This window comes from Coregonus clupeaformis, chromosome 5 (genome assembly GCF_020615455.1).
Source record: "Coregonus clupeaformis isolate EN_2021a chromosome 5, ASM2061545v1, whole genome shotgun sequence".
Classification (NCBI taxonomy): Eukaryota; Metazoa; Chordata; class Actinopteri; order Salmoniformes; family Salmonidae; genus Coregonus; species Coregonus clupeaformis.
Genome location: NC_059196.1, coordinates 41,632,992 through 41,654,018, shown reverse-complemented (window position 1 = coordinate 41,654,018; position 21,027 = coordinate 41,632,992). Strand labels below are relative to the sequence as shown.

General features: G+C 43.1%; 1 protein-coding gene and 1 pseudogene across 3 annotated transcripts in view; both read left to right on the top strand.

Moving 5' to 3' along the window:
• The first annotated feature begins 488 nt into the window (after positions 1–488).
• Positions 489–3,491, top strand: LOC123484475 (annotated as a pseudogene).
• An 8,857-nt stretch (positions 3,492–12,348) lies between these two features.
• cwf19l2 (CWF19 like cell cycle control factor 2) overlaps positions 12,349–21,027 on the top strand; it is a 29,118-nt gene continuing 20,439 nt past the window's right edge. For all 3 annotated transcript variants that reach the window (XM_045214516.1, XM_045214520.1, XM_045214509.1), the window contains exons 1-4: positions 12,349–12,484; positions 13,930–14,040; positions 14,314–14,433; positions 18,990–19,115. In XM_045214516.1, coding sequence (XP_045070451.1) covers positions 12,392–12,484; positions 13,930–14,040; positions 14,314–14,433; positions 18,990–19,115 — 450 coding nt within the window. In that variant the 5' untranslated portion in view covers positions 12,349–12,391. The remainder of the gene's footprint in view (positions 12,485–13,929; positions 14,041–14,313; positions 14,434–18,989; positions 19,116–21,027) is intronic.

Below are 21,027 nucleotides of genomic sequence, written 5' to 3'. Positions count from 1 at the left end.
AGACGGTGATGGATTGGGGAGAGAAAAGAGATGGGAGGGAGAGGTAGAAAGAGAGAAAGAGAGAGATGGAGGGGGGAGTGATGGGGAGGGAAAGAGAGCTGATACCTATGGACTCACTGCTAAGAGGGATATGGAGATGGAGAGTGAGAGAGAGAGCGAGATGGAGAGAGAAAGTGGGGGTGAAGGTTTCAGGATTTCTGCCACAAATGCTAAAATGTTAGTATGTGTAAACATTGCCATGGACACCAAATCATGGATTGATGTCATACCTTGTCCATAGACTGCTTTCCGGGTAAAGAAACCAATGTCATTTTGTAATTTGGGTGAACTATCCCTTAAAATGTGTGTTTTCTGTGGTTTTCTAGGATACATTTACATTTTAGTCATTTAGCAGACGCTCTTATCCAGAGCGACTTCCAGTAGTAAGTGCATACATTTTCATATTTGTTAGTACAAACCCTGACATTGCAAGTGCCATGCTCTACCAAATGATAACCCCCAGGAAGTTTGACGTGGTGCCAGCCTGTGACCCAGAATCCCCTGCTGCAGTGATCTCTGACCTCAGTAACCATAGTAACCTCACCCTAAAAGCTTTTGTGTGTCTCTGTGTGTACTGACTGACGCCTGCCGTCTGGAGGCAGAGTTCGTGCACCACGTGTACGAGGAGATCGCTGGTCATTTCAGCATCACTCGACACTCCCGCTGGCCACGCGTGTGTCACTTCCTGTCTTCCCTAGAACCAGGAAGCATTCTTGCTGATGTGGGCTGTGGGAACGGAAAGTACCTGGGCGTAAATCCGGAAGTGATTGCATTAAAGGGGTCTGTGAGGGTTGTTTATAAATACTAGCATCTTTTAACAGTATCTATGGAAGAGAGAGTGTCCTGTTTATTGACCCTACTGTTCCCTATCTTCTCTCAATTCAATTAGCCTACCATACAAGTTTCACAGACTCAATTTTTTTTCTCAGTTTTACGAACCCTGATGAAGACAATTTACAGTTACAAATGCTACACTATTTTTGTGAGAATGTATTATTTGTCTAAAAACATTTATTTTCCTCTATCTGGGTACTCAGAGACTAGGTTTTAGATATACCATATAAGCTTTCAAAGACTCCAAACAATCTCTACACGATGTTCCCAGCTTAGCGAAGCCTTGTGAATGCTACTCTACTTTAGTATAAATGGATTAGGCTACCTGTAGAGACTCTTCACCCCCTCAGCCATTCTAATAGTGATAACTTCACTACTTTGAATTTAATGCAAATGTTGACCTTTGTGTGTCTGCCTCTGTGTATGAGCAAGAGTGAACGTGCGTTTTTTGGCACGCGTGTGTGTTTACACTCACGCATGATGAAACAGACTATATGACATTCTCCCCCAGCCTTGCCCCAGACCCCTCCTCATAGGCTAGAGCGAATGCCTCATAAAGCTTAATTACATTTCTCCCCCGAACAAGAGTTTTATTGAAAAGATTATTACTGCTATCAATTTCCCTCACTCTCTCCTCTCCTACTCTGCTGTGAGTTATTGCAGCTGGCTAATCTGGCTGTAATTTGTCCACTGCTGGTTTTCATTATGTGGAGTAAATTGGGTGACTTTGATAAGGATATAAAGGTCTTAATGATTCTCTCGATGAGGCGTGTGTAAAGGCAGGCCAGTAATGGGGTTGGCTGGGGTCATATAGGAGCTTTATGATCATTAGTTGTGTCCAACTGTGGAAAAGGAGTTGTGTGCGTTTGTATCTCCTATTTGTAGGTGGGCTGGGTGGATTAATAAAGTTGTGTGCATTTGTATCTCCTATTTGTAGGTGGGCTGGGTGGATTAATAAAGTTGTGTGCATTTGTATCTCCTATTTGTAGGTGGGCTGGGTGGATTAATAAAGATGTGTGTGTTTGTATCTCCTATTTGTAGGTGGGCTGGGTGGATTAATAAAGATGTGTGTGTTTGTATCTCCTATTTGTAGGTGGGCTGGGTGGATTAATAAAGATGTGTGTGTTTGTATCTCCTATTTGTAGGTGGGCTGGGTGGATTAATAAAGTTGTGTGCATTTGTATCTCCTATTTGTAGGTGGGCTGGGTGGATTAATAAAGATGTGTGTGTTTGTATCTCCTATTTGTAGGTGGGCTGGGTGGATTAATAAAGATGTGTGTGTTTGTATCTCCTATTTGTAGGTGGGCTGGGTGGATTAATAAAGATGTGTGTGTTTGTATCTCCTATTTGTAGGTGGGCTGGGTGGATTAATAAAGATGTGTGTGTTTGTATCTCCTATTTGTAGGTGGGCTGGGTGGATTAATACAGTTGTGTGCATTTGTATCTCCTATTTGTAGGTGGGCTGGGTGGATTAATAAAGATGTGTGTGTTTGTATCTCCTATTTGTAGGTGGGCTGGGTGGATTAATAAAGATGTGTGTGTTTGTATCTCCTATTTGTAGGTGGGCTGGGTGGATTAATAAAGTTGTGTGTGTCTGTATCTCCTTCCTGTAGGTGGGCTGTGACAGTAGCAGTGCTCTGGTCCAGACCTGCCCTGAGAGAGGCATCCATGCCTTTGTGTCAGATGCCCTCAGTGTACCTCTACGCAGTGACGCCTGTGATGCCTGCATCTCTATTGCAGTCATACACCACCTCTCCACACAGGTCACACACACACACAGACCGACACAGACGCTTTTCCATTTAGTGATTTAATTCATCTATTTCACATTGAGATTGTCTTTCCTTATCAAGCTGTCAGTGGTCATGAACTGAAAATATTTTATTTAATGTTTAATCAAGTGTAGTTGTTAATCTGAGTTATTTATGTGTGTGTGTGTGTGTGTGTGTGTGTGTGTGTGTGTGTGTGTGTGTGTGTGTGTCTGTCTGCCTGTGTGTGTGTGTGTGTGTGTGTGTGTGTGTGTGTGTAGGAGTAGAGGCAGGCTGTAGTTGAGGAGCTGCTTCTGCTACTGAGGCATGGAGGATGGGCTCTGATCTATATGTGGGTTCTGGAACAGGAATACAACAAGCCAAAGTCCAAATACCTCAGAGACCAGACACCAGCATCCTACAGGCGACTCCACAGACCACAACAACCTGGAGTCAAAGAGTCTTGCCACAGATGCCCGCAACACAGCACGTGATCTTTCAGGCATAGCCACGGACTGCACCAAGGTCCACCCTGAGACAGAGAGTCCAGCAAAACTTAGCGTTCACACCAACCGCACTGCCTTCAACACCCAGGACCTGCTGGTGTCCTGTCACCTCAAGGGTGGAGGGGGAGGAGGGTGTAACCAGGGGAGGGGATGAGCAGGGGGGACGAGGCTCCAAAAATACTTTAGACCCCCCACTGAAGCTCAGGCCTCTGCACCCAATACTGCACCCAGCCCCAGCCCTACCCCCAGCCCTGCTCTGAGCCCTGTGTTTCACAGCTTCTACCATGTGTTCCAGAAGGGGGAGCTAGAGGAGCTGTTTGTCTGGAGACAGATAAACAAACACTATCAAGATTTTAGTAAATGAGCTCCTAAACTGATAAACATTGAATTCTGAAATAAATTAGCTTTTCAACTCATCAGATAAAGATGAGACAATTAAACAAACCAATGATGCGTTTTATTGTCTCTTATTATTGTAAATAATAAAGATAGAAAAACATAATGCCCTTCAAATTAATGAGGAAAGTGCCTGTTGGATTTCCTTCACTCCAAATGTATGTATTTAGTTTTAAGTGTTAGAAAAAGCCCCAGGTTGTTGAATGGGAATGGTAACCTTGAAATACACTACATGACCAAAAAGTATGTGGACACTTGCTCGTCAAACATCTCATTCCAAAATCATTGTCATTAATATGGACTTGGTCCCCCCTGCTTGGGAAGGCTTTCCACTAGATGTTGGAACATACTTTCTTCCATTCAGCCACAAGAGCATTAGTGAGGTCGGGCACTGATGTTGGGCGATTAGGCCTGGCTTGCAGTCGGCAGTCCAATTCATCCCAAAGGTGTTCAATGGAGTTGAGGTCACAGCTCTGTGCAGGCCAGTCAAGTTCTTCCACACTGATCTCGACAAACCATTTCTGTATGGACCTCGCTTTGTGCATGGGGGCATTGTCATGCTGAAACAGGAAAGGTTCTTCCCCAAACTGTTGCCACAAAGTTGGAAGCACAGAATCGTCTAGAATGTAATTGTATGCTGTAGCATTAAGATTTCCCTTCATTGGAACTAAAGGGCCTAGCCCAAACCATGAAAAACATCCCCAGACCATTATTCCTCCTCCACCAAACTTTACAGTTGACGCTATACATTCGGGCAGGTAGCGTTCTCCTGGCATCTGCAAAACCCAGATTAGTCCGTCGGACTGCCAGATGGTGAAGCGTGATTCATCACTCCAGAGAACATGTTTCCACTGCTCCAGAGTCAAATGGCGGCGAGCTTTACACCACTCCAGCCGAGGTTTGGCGTGGCACATTGTAATCTTAGGCTTGTGTGCGGCTGCTCGGCCATTGAAACCAATTTTATGAAGCTCCCGACTAACATTTCTTGTTCTGATGTTGCTTCCAGAGGCAGTTTGGAACTCGGTAGTGAGTGTTGCAACCAAGGACAGACAATTTTTACGTGCTACACGCTTCAGCACTCGCCGGTCCCGTTCTGTCAGCTTGTGTGGCCTACTACTTCGCGACTGAGCCGTTGTTGCTCCTAGATGTTTCCACTTCACAATATCAGCACTTACAGTTGACCGGGGCATCTCTAGCAGGGCAGAAATTTGACGAACTGACTTGTTGGAAAGGTGGCATCCTATGACAGTGCCATGTTGAAAGTCACTGAGCTCTTCAGTCAGGCCATTCTACTGCCAATGTTTGTCTATGGAGATTGCATGGCTGTGTGCTAAATGTTATACACCTGTCTGCAACGGGTGTGGCTGAAATAGCCGAATCCACTAATTTGAAGGGGTGTCCCAGCTCTCTGCAGGTCATTCACTAGGTCCCCCCGTGTGGTTCTGTGATTTTTGCTCACCGTTCTTGTGATCATTTTGACCCCACGGGGTGAGATCTTGCGTGGAGCCCCAGATCGAGGGAGATTATCAGTGGTCTTGTATGTCTTCCATTTCCTAATAATTGCTCCCACAGTTGATTTCTTCAAACCAAGCTGCTTACCTATTGCAGATTCAGTCTTCCCAGCCTGGTGCAGGTCTACAATTTTTTTTCTGGTGTCCTTTGACAGCTCTTTGGTCTTGGCCATAATGGAGTTTGGAGTGTGACTGTTTGAGGTTGTGGACAGGTGTCTTTTATACTGATAACAAGTTCAAACAGGTGCCATTAATACAGGTAACGAGTGGAGGACAGAGGAGCCTCTTAAAGAAGAAGTTAAAGGTCTGTGAGAGCCAGAAATCTTGCTTGTTTGTAGGTGACCAAATACTTATTTTCCACCATAATTTGCAAATAAATTCATAAAAAATCCTACAATGTGATTTTCTGGAGAAAAAAATGCTCAATTTGTCTGTCATAGTTGACGTGTACCTATGATGAAAATTACAGGCCTCTCTCATCTTTTTAAGTGGGAGAACATGCACAATTGGTGGCTGACTAAATACTTTTTTCCCCCACTGTATATACAGTGTGTGCAAATGTAGTAAATTATGGAGGTAAGGCAATAAATAGGCCATAGTGCAAAATAATTACAATTAGTATTAACACTGGAGTGATAGATGTGCAAATAGAGATACTGGGGTGCAAATGAGCAAAATAAATAACTATGTAAATAACAATATGGGGATGAGGTAGTTGGGTGGGCTAATTACAGATGGGCTGTGTACAGGTGCAGTGATCGGTGAGTTGCTCTGACAACTGATGCTTAAAGTTAGTAAGGGAGATAAGTGTCTCCAGCTTCAGAGATTTTTGCAGTTCGTTACAGTCATTTGCAGCAGAGAACTGGAAGGAATGGCGGCCAAAGGAGGTGTTGGCTTTGGGGATGACCAGTGAGATATACCTGCTGGAACGCATACTACGGGTGGGTGTTGCTATGGTGACCAATGAGCTAAGATAAGGCGGGGATTTGCCTAGAAGTGATTTATAGATAACCTGGAGACAGTGGGTTTGGCAACAAATATGTAGTGAGGGCCAGCCAACGAGAGCGTACAGGTCACAATGGTGGGTAGTATATGGGGCTTTGGTGACAAAACGTATGGCACTGTGATAGACTACATCCAATTTGCTGAGTAGAGTGTTGGAAGCTATTTTGTAAATGACATCGCCGAAGTCAAGGATCGGTAGGATAGTCAGTTTTACGAGGGCATGTTTGGCAGCATGACTGAAGGAAGCTTTGTTGCGAAATAGGAAGCCGCTTCTAGATTTAACTTTGGATTGGAGATGCTTAATGTGATTCTGGAAGGAGAGTTTACAGTCTAACCAGACACCAACATTTACATTTACATTTTCGTCATTTAGCAGACGCTCTTATCCAAAGCGACTTACAACTTGGTGCATTCACCTTATGATAGCCAGTGACACAACCACTTTACAATATATTTTTTTTGGGGGGTGGGGTAAGGGGGGGGTAGAAGGATTACTTTATCCTATCCCAGGTATTCCTTAAAGAGGTGGGGTTTCAAGTGTCTCCGGAAGGTGGTGAGTGACTCCGCTGTCCTGGCATCGTGATGGAGCTTGTTCCACCATTGGAGTGCCAGAGGCGGGAACTGTGCTTCCGCAGAGGTAGGGGGGCCAGCAGGCCAGAGGTGGATGAACGCAATGCCCTCGTTTGGGTGTAGGGACTGATCAGAGCCTGAAGGTACAGAGGTGTCGTTCCCCTCACAGCTCCGTAGGCAAGCACCATGGTCTTGTAGCAGATGTGAGCTTCAACTGGAAGCCAGTGGAGTGTGCGGAGGAGCGGGGTGACGTGAGAGAACTTGGGAAGGTTGAACACCAGACGGGCTGCAGCGTTCTGGATGAGTTTTAGGGGTTTAATGGCACAGGCAGGGAGCGCAGCCAACAGCGAGTTGCAGTAATCCAGACGGGAGATGACAAGTGCCTGGATTAGGACCTGTGCCGCTTCCTGTGAAAGGCAGGGTCGTAGTCTGCGAATGTTGTAGAGCCTGAACCTACAGGATCGGGTCACCGCCTTGATGTTAGCGGAGAACGACAGGGTGTTGTACAGGGTCACGCCAAGGCTCTTTGCACTCTTGGAGGAGGACACAACAGAGTTGTCAACCGTGATGACGAGATCATGGAACGGGCAGTCCTTCCCCGGGAGGAAGAGCAACTCCGCATTGCCGAGGTTCAGCTTGAGGTGGTGATCCGTCATCCACACTGATATGTCTGCCAGACATGCAGAGATGCGATTCACCACCTGGTTATCAGAAGGGGGAAAGGAGAAGATTAATTGTGTGTCGTCTGCGTAGCAATGATAGGAGAGGCCATGTGAGGATATGACAGAGCCAAGTGACTTGGTGTATAGCGAGAATAGGAGAGGGCCTAGATCTGAGCCCTGGGGGACACCAGTGGTGAGAGCACGTGGTGCGGAGACAGATTCTCGCCATGCCACCTGGTAGGAGCGACCTGTCAGGTAGGACGCAATCCAAGAGTGAGCCGCGCCGGAGATGCCCAACTCGGAGAGGGTGGAGAGGAGGATCTGGTGGTTCACAGTATCAAAGGCAGCAGATAGGTCTAGAAGGACGAGAGCAGAGGAGAGAGAGTTAGCTTTAGCAGTGCGGAGAGCCTCTGTAACACAGAGAAGAGCAGTCTCAGTTGAATGACCAGTCTTGAAACCTGACTGGTTTGGATCAAGAAGGTCATTCTGAGAGAGATAGCAAGAGAGTTGGCTAAAGACGGCACGCTCAAGAGTTTTGGAGAGAAAAGAAAGAAGGGATGCTGGTCTGTAGTTGTTGACATCGGAGGGATCGAGTGTAGGTTTTTGAGAAGGGGGTGCAACTCTCGCTCTCTTGAAGACGGAAGGGACATAGCCAGCAGTCAAGGATGAGTTGATGAGCGAGGTGAGGTAAGGGAGAAGGTCTCCGGAAATGGTCTGGAGAAGAGAGGAGGGGATAGGTTCAAGCGGGCAGGTTGTTGGGTGGCCGGCTATCACAAGTCGCAAGATTTCATCTGGAGAGAGAGGGGAGAAAGAAGTCAAAGCATAGGGTAGGGCAGTGTGAGCAGGACCAGCGGTGTAATTTGACTTAACAAACGAGGATCGGATGTCGTCAACCTTCTTTTCAAAATGGTTGACGAAGTCATCCACAGAGAGGAGGGGGGGGGGGGATTCAGCAGGGAGGAGAAGGTGGCAAAGAGCTTCCTAGCGGTTCAGATTTATCGGTGGTGACAGTGTTTCCTAGCCTCAGTGCAGTGGGTAGCTGGGAGGAGGTGCTCTTATTCTCCATGGACTTTACAGTGTCCCAGAACTTTTTGGAGTTAGTGCTACAGGATGCACATTTCTGTTTGAAAAAGCTAGCTTTTGCTTTCCTAACTGATTGTGTATATTGGTTCCTGACTTCCCTGAAAAGTTGCATATTGTGGGGGCTGTTCGATGCTCATGCAGTATGCCACAGGATGTTTTTGTGCTGGTCAAGGGCAGTCAAGTCTGGGGTGAACCAGGGGCTATATCTGTTCTTAGTTCTGAATTTTTTGAATGGGGCATGCTTATTTAAGATGGAGAGGAAAGCACTTTTGAAGAACATCCAGGCATCCTCTACTGATGGAATGAGGTCAATATCCATCCAGGATACCCGGGCCAGGTCAATTAGAAAGGCCTGCTCGCTGAAGTGTTTTAGGGAGCGTTTGACAGTGATGAGGGGTGGTCGTTTGACCATGGACCCATTACGGACGCAGGCAACGAGGCAGTGATCGCTGAGGTCCTGGTTGAAGACAGCGGAGATGTATTTAGAGGGTAAATTAGTCAGGATGATATCTATGAGGGTGCCCATGTTTACGGATTTAGGGTTGTACCTGGTAGGTTCCTTGATCATTTGTGTGAGATTGAGGGCATCTAGTTTAGATTGTAGGACGGCCGGGGTGTTAAGCATATCCCAGTTTAGGTCACCAAGCAGTACGAACTCTGAGGATAGAAGGGGGGCAAGCAATTCACATATGGTGTCCAGGGTACAACTGGGGCTGAGGGGGGTCTGTAGCAAGCGGCAACAGTGAGAGACTTATTTCTGGAAAGGTGGATTTTTAGAAGTAGAAGCTCAAACTGTTTGGGCACAGACCTGGATAGTATGATAGAGCTCTGCAGGCTATCTCTACAGTAGATTGCAACTCTGCCCCCTTTGGCAGTTCTATCTAGACGGAAAATGTTATAGTTTGGGATGGACATTTCTGAATTTTTGGTGGCCTTCCTAAGCCAAGATTCAGACACTGCTAGAACATCAGGGTTGGCAGAGTGTGCTAACGCAGTGAATAACTCAAACTTGGGGAGGAGGCTTCTGATGTTAACATGCAAGAAACCAAGGCTTTTATGGTTACAGAAGTCAACAAATGATTGCGCTTGGGGGGTAGGAGTGATACTGGGGGCTACAGGGCCTGGGTTAACCTCTACATCACCAGAGGAACAGAGGAGGAATAGAATAAGGATTTAAGAACTGGTCTTCTAGTGCATTGGGTACAGAGAATAAAAGGGGCAGATTTCCGGGCGTTGTAGAATAGATTCAGGGCATTATGTACAGACAAGGATATAGAAGGATATGAGTACAGTGGAGGTAAACCTAAGCATTGGGTAACTATGAAAGAGATAGCATCACTGGAGTGACCGATTGAGCCGGTCTCCGCGTGTATGGGGGGTGGGACAAAGGAGTATTTGTGTCTTTGTAACATCTGAATAGTTCACTTTACAAAGTTTTCATACCTCCGTTAGACTCAAGACCACTTTGGTGTTATGGAAACGTTCGTTTTGGGGTAAACTATTCCTTTAAGTCCCCTTCATTGCCAAGCTGAGTCACTGTAAGGTCTGGTAAATTTACTGCAGTGTGTTGGTCTGCTGCTGCCGCCATTGCTTCCCAATGCAAGACTAATTCATCTCAATGAGGGCGGTACCAGACAATCACAGAGAGAGGGGCCTCAAATGTCCAGCTCATCATAAACTGTATGCTCCTCTCTCTCCTCTCAGTCTCTCTCTTGCTTGCAGTCTCCATCTCTCGCCTCTCCCTCTCTCCCCTTGCTGCTGTAAACTGGGATCATCGTGGTCACTACACTGCCTGTGTATCAGTTTTCCTCCCTCTCCCCTCCCTCTCCCATCCTCCTCTGTCTTGCTCCTTATTTCCCTCTCCCTCCCCTCCCCTCCCCCTCTCCCTCCCCCATCCCTCCCCTCCCTATCTGTTACTGCATGGTCCCTGAGCAGCCTGAGTATCAGTATTCAGGACCAAATATGTGCTGTCAGGGAGTCTGGATCTCTGTAGACCGCACCTGAAAATGAACACACGCACCGAACACACTCACACACACCAATCTTAACAAGATAAGGTCCAACAGACTAGTTAAATAGCTGAATGGATCTCGGGGTAATGGGCTCTTGTTCACGGCAGTGACGATGCCGTATCTCAAAGCAGCCCCGTGATAATTGAGAAATGGCTCCCGGTAAATTACCTCCACGACTGTCTGAGTCCACTGGAACTGAACCGCTAGTTATGTAGTTAAAAGGAGGTGGAGTCTAGAGTCTACCGTGCCTGGTGTTTTATCTATTGATTGTTGTGCTGCTGTTACCTGGCTGCAGATAGGCACTTGACATTTTCAGAAAATTCAAGGTGGTTAGATGTTTGCCTGCCCACAGTGTATTGATCAAATGGATAGGTCTAATGCATTCTATTCTAATCTATTTACTGAGGAGGTAACATCAAGACAACATCATTGCAATACATTCCTATTCATTATAGGCCATTTTGCATTCCTTATTATGGTCAACATCTTGGCCTTGTCATAGGCAGGCCTATACTGTAAAATATTTTCTCCTTTAGCCTACTCAGCATAACACACTGGGGCTACACAGAATGAGAATTAGATTTTAATTCTATGAGAGCTACACTATTTCCCTTTTCTCAAGTAGTGTTTTGCAGACACAGTGAGATTGAAAACAGAGAAAACGTTCAATGAAGGCCTAAGGGAGGGGGGATTTAACCTTGTGGTTATGGGATGAGTGCACTGCCCTACTACCTGTACAATCATGTTCCAGGTAACCCAGGTTGCTTTTTATATCTGTTTGATCACACATGCACAAAATACAACTGTATTTCTATCTTGTTTTGTTTTAATGTATTTGTATGTACAATACACTGCAGTGGAAGTGTTGGAGAGACTACAGAAAGATAGGGAGGATGTTGATCCATCTGATTTCTTTAAGAGACGTCTGGAAACTGTGTATCAGGATTTTGTGGCCATTTACACAGATGGTTCAAAAGATCCAAGGACAGGACGTACTGGGTCAGCATTTGTAGTGCAGGAATGTGGGGTGGAAGTCAGAAAACGTATTACAGATCATCTGGCTGTATATACGGCGGAGCTGATGGCCATACTGTTGGCCTTGCAGTGGGTGGAGGAAGACAAACAAGACAGAGTAGTTATTTGCTTGGATTCATGTGCAGTGTTAATAAGTCTCCAGTCCTTTAGCTCACGTAGCAGACAAGACCTGCTTTATGAGGTGCTACAAACCCATGGCAGGATTAAACAGATGGGTATTCAGATAAGATTTACTTGGGTCCCAGCCCATGTGGGGGTGGAGGGGAACGAGGCAGTAGATGAACAGGCTAAACAAGCACTTAGTAGTGGGGATGTTGATGTTGAAGTTTCAATGAGCAAGGCAGAGGCAAAAAGACTGATATATACAGTGATCGTGCAGAGATGGCAGGAGCAGTGGAATATAGATAATAAGGGAAGGCATTTATTTCAAGTACAGAGGAAAGTCGGGGAGGGGAGGACGGCAGGAAGGGACAGAAGAGAGGAGGCTATTTTTACAAGATTAAGGGTGGGACACAGCCAGTTGAATAATACATTAAATGTGATAGGAAAGCATCCAACAGGAAAGTGTGATTATTGTCAGGAAACAGAGACCATGGAGCATGTATTGCTACAGTGTGGGCAGTAGCAGAGGGAAAGAGAGAGGATGAGATCTAGTATGAGGGAGAAGGGGATACAGGAAATTAGTTTAAAGAATATATTGAGTAGAACGTCATTAGATATAGTCTCAAATATTTTGTTATCTTTTTTAAGAGCAACGGGGCTGGCAGGTAGGATTTAGTTTCTCCCCGTCTCTGGCCCACACTCCAGTACAGTAGGTGGCGGTAATTCACCATAACGTTGGATGCCAACCACCGACAAACCCCACTGAAGAAGAAGAAGACGAAGAAGAAGAATACACTACAGTGGACTACATGAATCAGAAACAATGTTTTTTCATGGGTCGCAAATATTTTTGCGACAGTTGATGGAAGCACATTTAACGGCAGTGTCATGGCGGCTTACGGAAGCAGTTTTGAAAGTGTTAATAGCATCGAAGACCGAAAAGAATACAAACGTAAAGCCAGGGAGGAGGTTATTCAGAAGGTAAATATGTGTGCTTTATAAGTAGATACCAAACTACATGCTCAATGTAAGAAGATACTTTGATATAACGTCAGTACAAAAGTCAAGTGTGTGGCTGCAACAGCTAGCTGAATGCTAACAAATAGCTAGCCTGAACGTCTGCCATACGAATTAGCTAGCTAGTTTTCTGGTGCATTTTCTACAATATTTGTAATTGGTACATATACGTATGTTTGTAATATCATATAGTGTTAATAAACCGTTTTGAATAATGCAATTACCTACTACTAGCTAGTACAGCAAAGATGTGTAGCTAGCTAGTTAGCTATCTTAGCCAGCTCGCTAGCAATCATCAAAACAGCGAGAGGAAGTCACATGGTCCTTGCTATAAGGGGTCTTTAGGACGCCCCCCCACACACACTGAAGTTGAACATTAAAATGGGTTAGGGTTTAGGTTAGGGACTTCCGAATAGCACGAACCGGAGTCACATGGCTGGCTAGCTAGCTACTGTACCTATTTAGTCTTAGCTAAGTATTGGCTAAGCTAACTACCTTTTAAACGTTTGTTAGAACTATACAGTCGAACACTACTGACTGAAATGTTAAGTCTTTGTAGAAACTAGCTAACATTATTTGCATTCCTTTTCAATTCCTGCCCAAGTACATTCACTTGTTTACATGACCCCTTTTCCCCCCATGGTGCCTCTGCTACGGTACTATGCTGTTATTCTCTCTCTGGTAGTCAGTCGTGATGTGAGCATGGCAGACACTAGGTGGCGAAGTTCTACATAGCAGAGCTATATCTGTTTGCTGAATGTCTACCCACCATGCCTCAGGTGATCAAAAGATTACTAGGGAGAAATAAGGAGCAACAGACGCTGTGCCCTCTGAAGACAGGAAGGAAATGACAAGGCGGATGGACGCTTGCATCAATGGAAGCAGATTGATAGTGTTTACAGTGGTGTGATTGATCGAGGCGCACCATAGTGTGTGTGTAAATATGAGGTGTCATCAGTCAGGTAGTGGCGTCTGCAGGGGATGGCAGGGCAAACACTGCTGCAGGGCGATAAGGGCTGTGACGCAACCACTCCGGATACAGTTTAGCATGGTTAAATTCCTCCTTCAGAAGACACATACACTCACTTAACACCTTACACCATACATATGCATTTCATGCACACAAAAACATCAACACAGAGTAGTCAGGTCCATGTTATCTCCTGAGCAGCTGTGTTGACTTCATAAACAGTGTGAGGTGTGTGTGTGTGTGTGTGTGTGTGTGTGTGTGTGTGTAATGGTGACTGATAAGCTTCCTGGAGGAAGTCATCTGAACTCTCTCCATTTATCTCTAAATCTCCTCTCTCCCTCTCTTTCACTTCATCTCCGTTCTCCTCCCTCTCTCTCACCTCATCTCCATCTCCGCTCTCCCTTCTTCCTCTCCCTCACCTCATCTCCCCCTCCCCCAGGCGAAGCAGCAGTATGAGAAGGAGGAGAAGAGGAAGGAGCTGAAGAGACAGAGAGGAGAGGACACCTGGATGCTCCCTGAAGTTGACCTCCGACTACAGCAGCTAGAACAGGTCAGCAGGTTGTTGCTTTGGTAACCCCATTATCTTTTAAGGAGGTCACTTGTGTGACCTCCCTATCCTCTGCATGGCCTAGTAGTAAGGTTGACCCCAAAGTCAATATTTGGTTCTCATACAGCAACAGTAGATCTAGAGCTGAGCTGGTTTTGTAGCTCTAGCTTGAGCATATTGATGTTTCCAATCCATTTATCCTATCTATCATGGCTTAATAAAGATCACTTCGTTTTGCATAATTTAATCAGGCCCACTAATTTCTGTCACCTTCAGGAGGTTTCAAGCAAAACCAAGAAGAAGAAAGAGAAAAAGACCAAGAAGAGTAAGAAGGAAAAGAAGAAGAAGAAGGAGAAGAGAGCTCAGAGAGGAGATGGGTCCAGTGCCAGCTCAGAGGTAAGCGCCATTGTATTGCTCCCTCCTTTCCTCTCACCTCTTTCTTTCTCTCTCGCATCTCACATTCCCTCTCCTTCCCTCTCTTGTGCTTCCTTTCCTCTATCCAGAACATATTTACATTTTACATTTTAGTCATTTAGCAGACGCTCTTATCCAGAGCGACTTACAGGAGCAATTAGGGTTAAGTGCCTTGCTCAAGGGCACATCGACATATTTTTCACCTAGTCGGCTCGGGGATTAGAACGTTGTAATGTTGTAATGTTGCCAAATGTTGTAACAGCCTGAATTTAAAATGGATTAAATTGTGATTTTTGATCACTGGCCTATACACAATACCCCGTAATGTCAAAGTGGAATAATTTTTAAAGAAATGTTTACAAGGTAATACAAAATTAAAAGCGGAAATGTCTTGAGTCAATAAGTATTCAACCCCTTTGTTATGGCAAGCCTAAATAAGTTCAGGAGTAACATTTTGCTTAATAAGTTGCATCTGTGTGCAATAATAGTGTTTAACTTGATTTTTGAATGACTACCTCTTTTCTATACTTCACACATACAATTGTCGGTAAGGTCCCTCAGTCAAGCAGTGAATTGCAAGCACAGATTCAACATCAACAACATTGTAGTTACTCCACAATACTAACCTAATTGACAGAGTGAAAGGGAAGCCTGTACAGAATAAAAATATTCCAAAACATGCATCCTGTTTGCAACAAGGCACTAAAGTAATACTGCCAAAAAATTGGCAAAGCAATTCACTGTTTGTCCTGAATACAAAGTGTTATGTTTGGGGCAAATCCAATACAACACATTACTGAGTACCACTCTCCATATTTTCAAGCATAGTGGTGGCTGCATCATGTTATGGGTATGCTTGTACATTTTTTTTTTTTTTTTTTGGGGGGGGGATGGATCAGCTTAATATTGCAAATATATTGTATCTTCTATCAATGTAATTGTCTGCATCACTTCCAATCCCCATGTTTTATATATATATATATATATATATATATATATATATAATATATATATATATATATATATATATATACTCCCCTTTATTACTTTTCAACCCCCACCATCCTTTCCCTACTTGTAAATTAGTGAACAACAATGCCCAGGCCTCTACTTCCGGTCTATACTTACTATCTACACCTTATGGACAGAGTTAATTTTACAATAATTATATTATATATATATATATATATATATATATATATATATTATTTTTTGCTCCTGAACTTCATCTACTCTCAACCTCTCCGATCATTTTCATGATGTCCATCCGGTTTGCTTCTATATGCCATATCTTTCTAACTGTGCTCTTTCCCAAAAGCTCCCAACATACAACCTATATACTTATTATGGACACAGTATGCTTACATTATTAGCTATCTTTGTTATTATTTGTTGTTATTTGTTATTGGTCCCATCCTTCAACTCTATTCAATACCTCCCATCTATCTCTTAACACCATCCATATAGGATTTCTATTTGCCATATATATTTCAACCGTACTGTGATGTTTTACAAAAGTTCTGAACCTTTCTATTCTCATTGCTTCTACAGATTGTGAATTAAAAATAAACATTTTTGCTAAAAGTATTATTATATTATTGATTGATTGACTATGACTTTTCAGATCACCCAGTAATGCTATCTGCAAGGTTAGCTCCAGGTAAATATTGCAATCCTTTAGCCATTTCTGGACCTGTGTCCAAAAACAAGCTACAAATGGACAGAACCAAAACAAATGATCTAATGATTCTGTCTCTTCACAGCAAAATTTGCAGAGCTGGGAAGATTGTATCCCCCATATAAATAACATTCTATTGGTAGCAATAATTTTATATAATAATTTAAATTGAAAGATTCTAATTTTTGAATCCGGTGTCGTTTTGCGTGTCAGTTCATAAACACTATGCCATGGGATCGTTACTTCAAAGATCTCTTCCCAACTATTTTGCAATCTATATGGGACGGCTGTCAATCCTTTGGTCCTTAAGTGAAACTGATATACTTTTTTATTTATCACAGTTTTCCTTAACCAATTATGTTCTTTAATGCAAGGCCGACAGACAAGTTCCTTACTTTCTCCCCCTTCCACTTTCCTCTTCCACTTTTGCGGTAAGGCTGCAATTATTTGGTTGTAATTTTGGGTAGAGCAGACATTTCCATATGTTTTTGTTAGCTGCATGTGCGACATAACTCCAAATCAAATCAAATCAAATTTTATTGGTCACATGCGCCGAATACAACAGGTGCAGACATTACAGTGAAATGCTTACTTACAGCCCTTAACCAACAGTGCATTTATTTTAAACAAAAAAGTAAGAATAAAACAACAACAAAAAAGTGTTGAGAAAAAAAGAGCAGAAGTAAAATAAAGTGACAGTAGGGAGGCTATATATACAGGGGGGTACCGTTGCAGAGTCAATGTGCGGGGGCACCGGCTAGTTGAGGTAGTTGAGGTAATATGTACATGTGGGTAGAGTTAAAGTGACTATGCATAAATACTTAACAGAGTAGCAGCAGCGTAAAAAGGATGTGGTGGGGGGGCAGTGCAAATAGTCCAGGTAGCCATGATTAGCTGTTCAGGAGTCTTATGGCTTGGGGGTAGAAGCTGTTGAGAAGTCTTTTGGACCTAGACTTGGCACTCCGGTACCGCTTGCCGTGCGGTAGCGGAGAGAACAGTCTATGACTAGGGTGGCTGGAGTCTTTGACAATTTTGAGGGCCAGTCCTACCGATGATATCATTTATGAAGATTATACCTTTTTTAAACATTCTGTCAAAAAATAAAGTTTTTTTTGTCAATTAGTATATTTGAATTTAACCACAATGTTTGTTGCATTATTTGTTCTGTCGTTTCTGGAGGATTAAATTGAAATTGCAACCAACTTTCTATGGCTTGTTTTAGAAATAGTGATATTTGGGAGATTATTTCCTTTTCAAATAACTGAAAGTGAGAGGTTGTAATCTGAATAAAGGGAAAAGGCTATTCTTGAACATGGGGTGAGACAATCTTACTAATTTGCTTGAAAACCAGTTCGGATTTAAGTATAATTTTTATATGACTGAAGCTTTTAGTGATAGGTCTAATGCTTTAATATTTAATAATTTCTGTCCTCCTAATTCATATTCATTATATAAATATGCCCTTTTAATTTTGTCTGGCTTGCCGTTCCAAATAAAATTGAATATTTTTTTCTCATATAATTTAAAAAACTGTTCGCTAGGCGTAGGCAAGACCATAAGCAAATAGGTAAACTGGGATAATACTAAAGAGTTAATAAGGGTGATTTTTCCACAAATTGACAGGTATTTTCCTTTCCATGGTAGTAAGATCTTATCTATTTTTGCTAACTTTCTATAAAAATTTATTGAAGTGAGATCATTTATTTTCTTTGGTATATGTATTCCGGGTATATCCACATCACCATCAGACCATTTAATTGGTAAACTACATGGTAATGTAAAAATTGTATTTTTAGTGATCCAATACGTAATATAGTACATTTGTCATAATTTGGTTGTAATCCAGAGAGGTTAGAAAATGTATCTAGATCCTCTATGAGGCTGTGGAGGGACTCTAGTTGTGGATTTAAGAAAACATGAATCATCAGCGTACAATGACACCTTTGTTTTTAAGCCCTGTATTTCTAATCCTCTGATATTATTATTGGATCTGATTATATAGCTAACATCTCCATGGCCACAATAAATAGATATGCCGATAGTGGACAACCTTGTTTCACTCCTCTTGACAGTTTAAAACTTTCTGAGAAATAGCCATTATTTACTATTTTACACCTAGGGTTACTATACATGATTTTGACCCATTTTATAAGAGATTCTCCAAAATTGAAATGCTTGTTAAGGACTAAGGACTGGTGAGTTTTCAGGATAAAAATTAACGGAATGGAGCTAAGCACAGGCAAAATCCTAGAGGAAAACCTGGTTGTCTGCTTTCCACCAGACACTGGGAGATTAATTCACTTTTTTTCAGCAGGACAATAACCTAAAACACAAGGCCAAATATACACTGGAGTGACTTACCAAGAAGACAGTGAATGTTCCTGATTGGCCAAGTTACAGTTTTGGTTTAAATCTACTTGAAAATCTATGGCAAGACCTGAAAATGGTTGTCTAGCAATGATCAACAACCAATTTGACAGAGCTTGAAGAATTTTGAAAAGAATAATGGGCAAATGTTGCACAATCCATGTGTGCCATGCTCTTAGAGACTTACCCAGAAAGACTCACAGCTGTAATCACTGCCAAAGGTGCTTCTACAAAGTATTGACTCATGGGTGTGAATACTTATGTAATTTTTTATTTTTTCTGTATTTATTTTTCAATACATTTGTAAACATTTCTAAACATGTTGTCACTTTGTCATTATGGGGTATTGTTTGTAGATGGGTGAGGGGGAAAAAATCAATTTAATCAATTTTGAATTCTGGCTCTAACACAACAAAATGTGGAGTAAGTCGAGGTGTATGAATACTTTCTGAAGGCACTGTGTCAATTTTAGCCCTCTTTTCTCTCCCTACAGGGGTCAGAGGATGAGTGGGTTGAGGCCCAGCCCCAGGCAGAGGCATCGGGTAAAGCCTGGAAGATTCCTGCCAAGTCTGAGGCCAAGCCCACAGACAGCAGCCCTACCCCAGCCGAGAACAACCAGGTAACACCCCCATCCATCCCCCTCCACAGCACCGGTAAACCCTAACACAGGGATCATCAACTACATAGATTCAGCCGTGGGTAAAAACATTTATTGAGCGGATGGTCAAGGGGCCGGAACATAAAGAAAAATTATTTGTAGACTGCTAATTAACTGCAAGACCGATATAATATTTGATTAAAGCATATTAATTTCAAACCTTGCTTACATTTGTATACGATCACATAGTTGCGGCCAAATATATTGGCACCCTCACACTTTTCTTAAATCATTCCCTATTTCTGATCAAATAAGTAGACATAAAAAATGTCTGTCACCGCACCTTGTTATTGGATTTTCAACATTGCAGAACCCATTTTATTTTCGTAACCTTAAGTTTACAATTTTAATTGAAAATAAAGAAAATGGCATCGACAAAATTATTGTCACCCCGGAGCTAGTACTTGGTTGCACAGGCTTTGGCCAAGATAACTGCAGACAAACACTTATTGTAGCTATTAATGAACTTGCTGCATCATTCTACTGACAATTTGGCCCACTTTTCAGCAGCAAATTACTCTAATTTTTTAATATTTGAGGGGTGCCCTCCAATGTTCCTTCTAATCTGCGCGCATGCGCGCAGCTCCCCTCGGACTGCCCCGCAAAATAAAGATCAGCCCATGCAGAAAAGCAAGAGATTGAACTTCACTCCACTTTCTAGAGTTTTCCACTCAACATTTCGCTCTACTGTTGTAGTTGTGATCGAATCAACGCAACATTAGCCACTTTCAATGTAAAATACCAAAACAAACTATGCAGGACTTAGTATGAAAAACTAACTGTTCAAGAGATTCTGTTGTGGGCAGAGTTGTAGCAAAAACACTTTTTCAGCTACCTCCTTGTCTGAAGGACAAGGGAATAAACAGGTTAATGTCAAGCCCTGCATGTTATTCTTTTCAAAAGTCTCATGGAATGTAGGCCTACATTGAACACCACACATTGGCTGCTACTGTAGGCTGAATGATAGAACAGCTATTTCCATGTTAAAATGTTATGGGATGCATTTTTATAATATATATATTGTTTTATGGTAGGCCACTCTGGTAGGCCTGCATTATGATCAAATTGCCACAGTAGCCGACTTGGCCACTGTTAAAACTGTAATGTAAAGCGGGTACAGCCTCAGTGTTCACAGTAAACGTGCGCCGGAAGTTGCACAGAATTTTCACAACATTCAACTTTGCGCTCAGCAGACCTGAAATGTGTCTGTACCTAAAAAAAAATTGAGGGAACATTGGTGCCCTCCAACAACTGCTGTTTTCAGATCTCTCCATAGGTTTTGGATGTGATTCAGATCTGGTCTCTTCGCTTGCCACTCAAACTGTCCAGCATCTCTTCATAAAGGGGTACTTTGGGATTTTGGCAATGAGGCCCTTTTTCTGGCTCCCAGGTGTCTTTTATACAGGTAACGAGCTGAAATTAGGAGCACACTCTTTAAGGGAGTGCCCCTAATCTCAGCTTGTTACCTGTATAAAAGACACCTGTCCACAGAAGCCATCAATCAATCAGATTCCAAACTCTCCACCATGGCCAAGACCAAAGAGCTCTCCACGGATGTCAGGGACAAGATTGTAGACCTACACAAGGCTGGAATGGGCTACAAGACCATCGCCAAGCAGCTTGGTGAGAAGGTGACAACAGTTGGTGCGATTATTCGCAAATGGAAGAAACACAAAAGAACTGTCAATCTCCCTCAGCCTTGGGCTCCATACAAGATCTCACCTCGTGGAGTTGCAATGATCATGAGAACGGTGAGGAATCAGCCCAGAACTACACGGGAGGATCTTGTCAATGATCTCAAGGCAGCTGGGAACATAGTCACCAAGAAAACAATTGGTAACACACTACGCCGTGAAGGACTGAAATCCTGCAG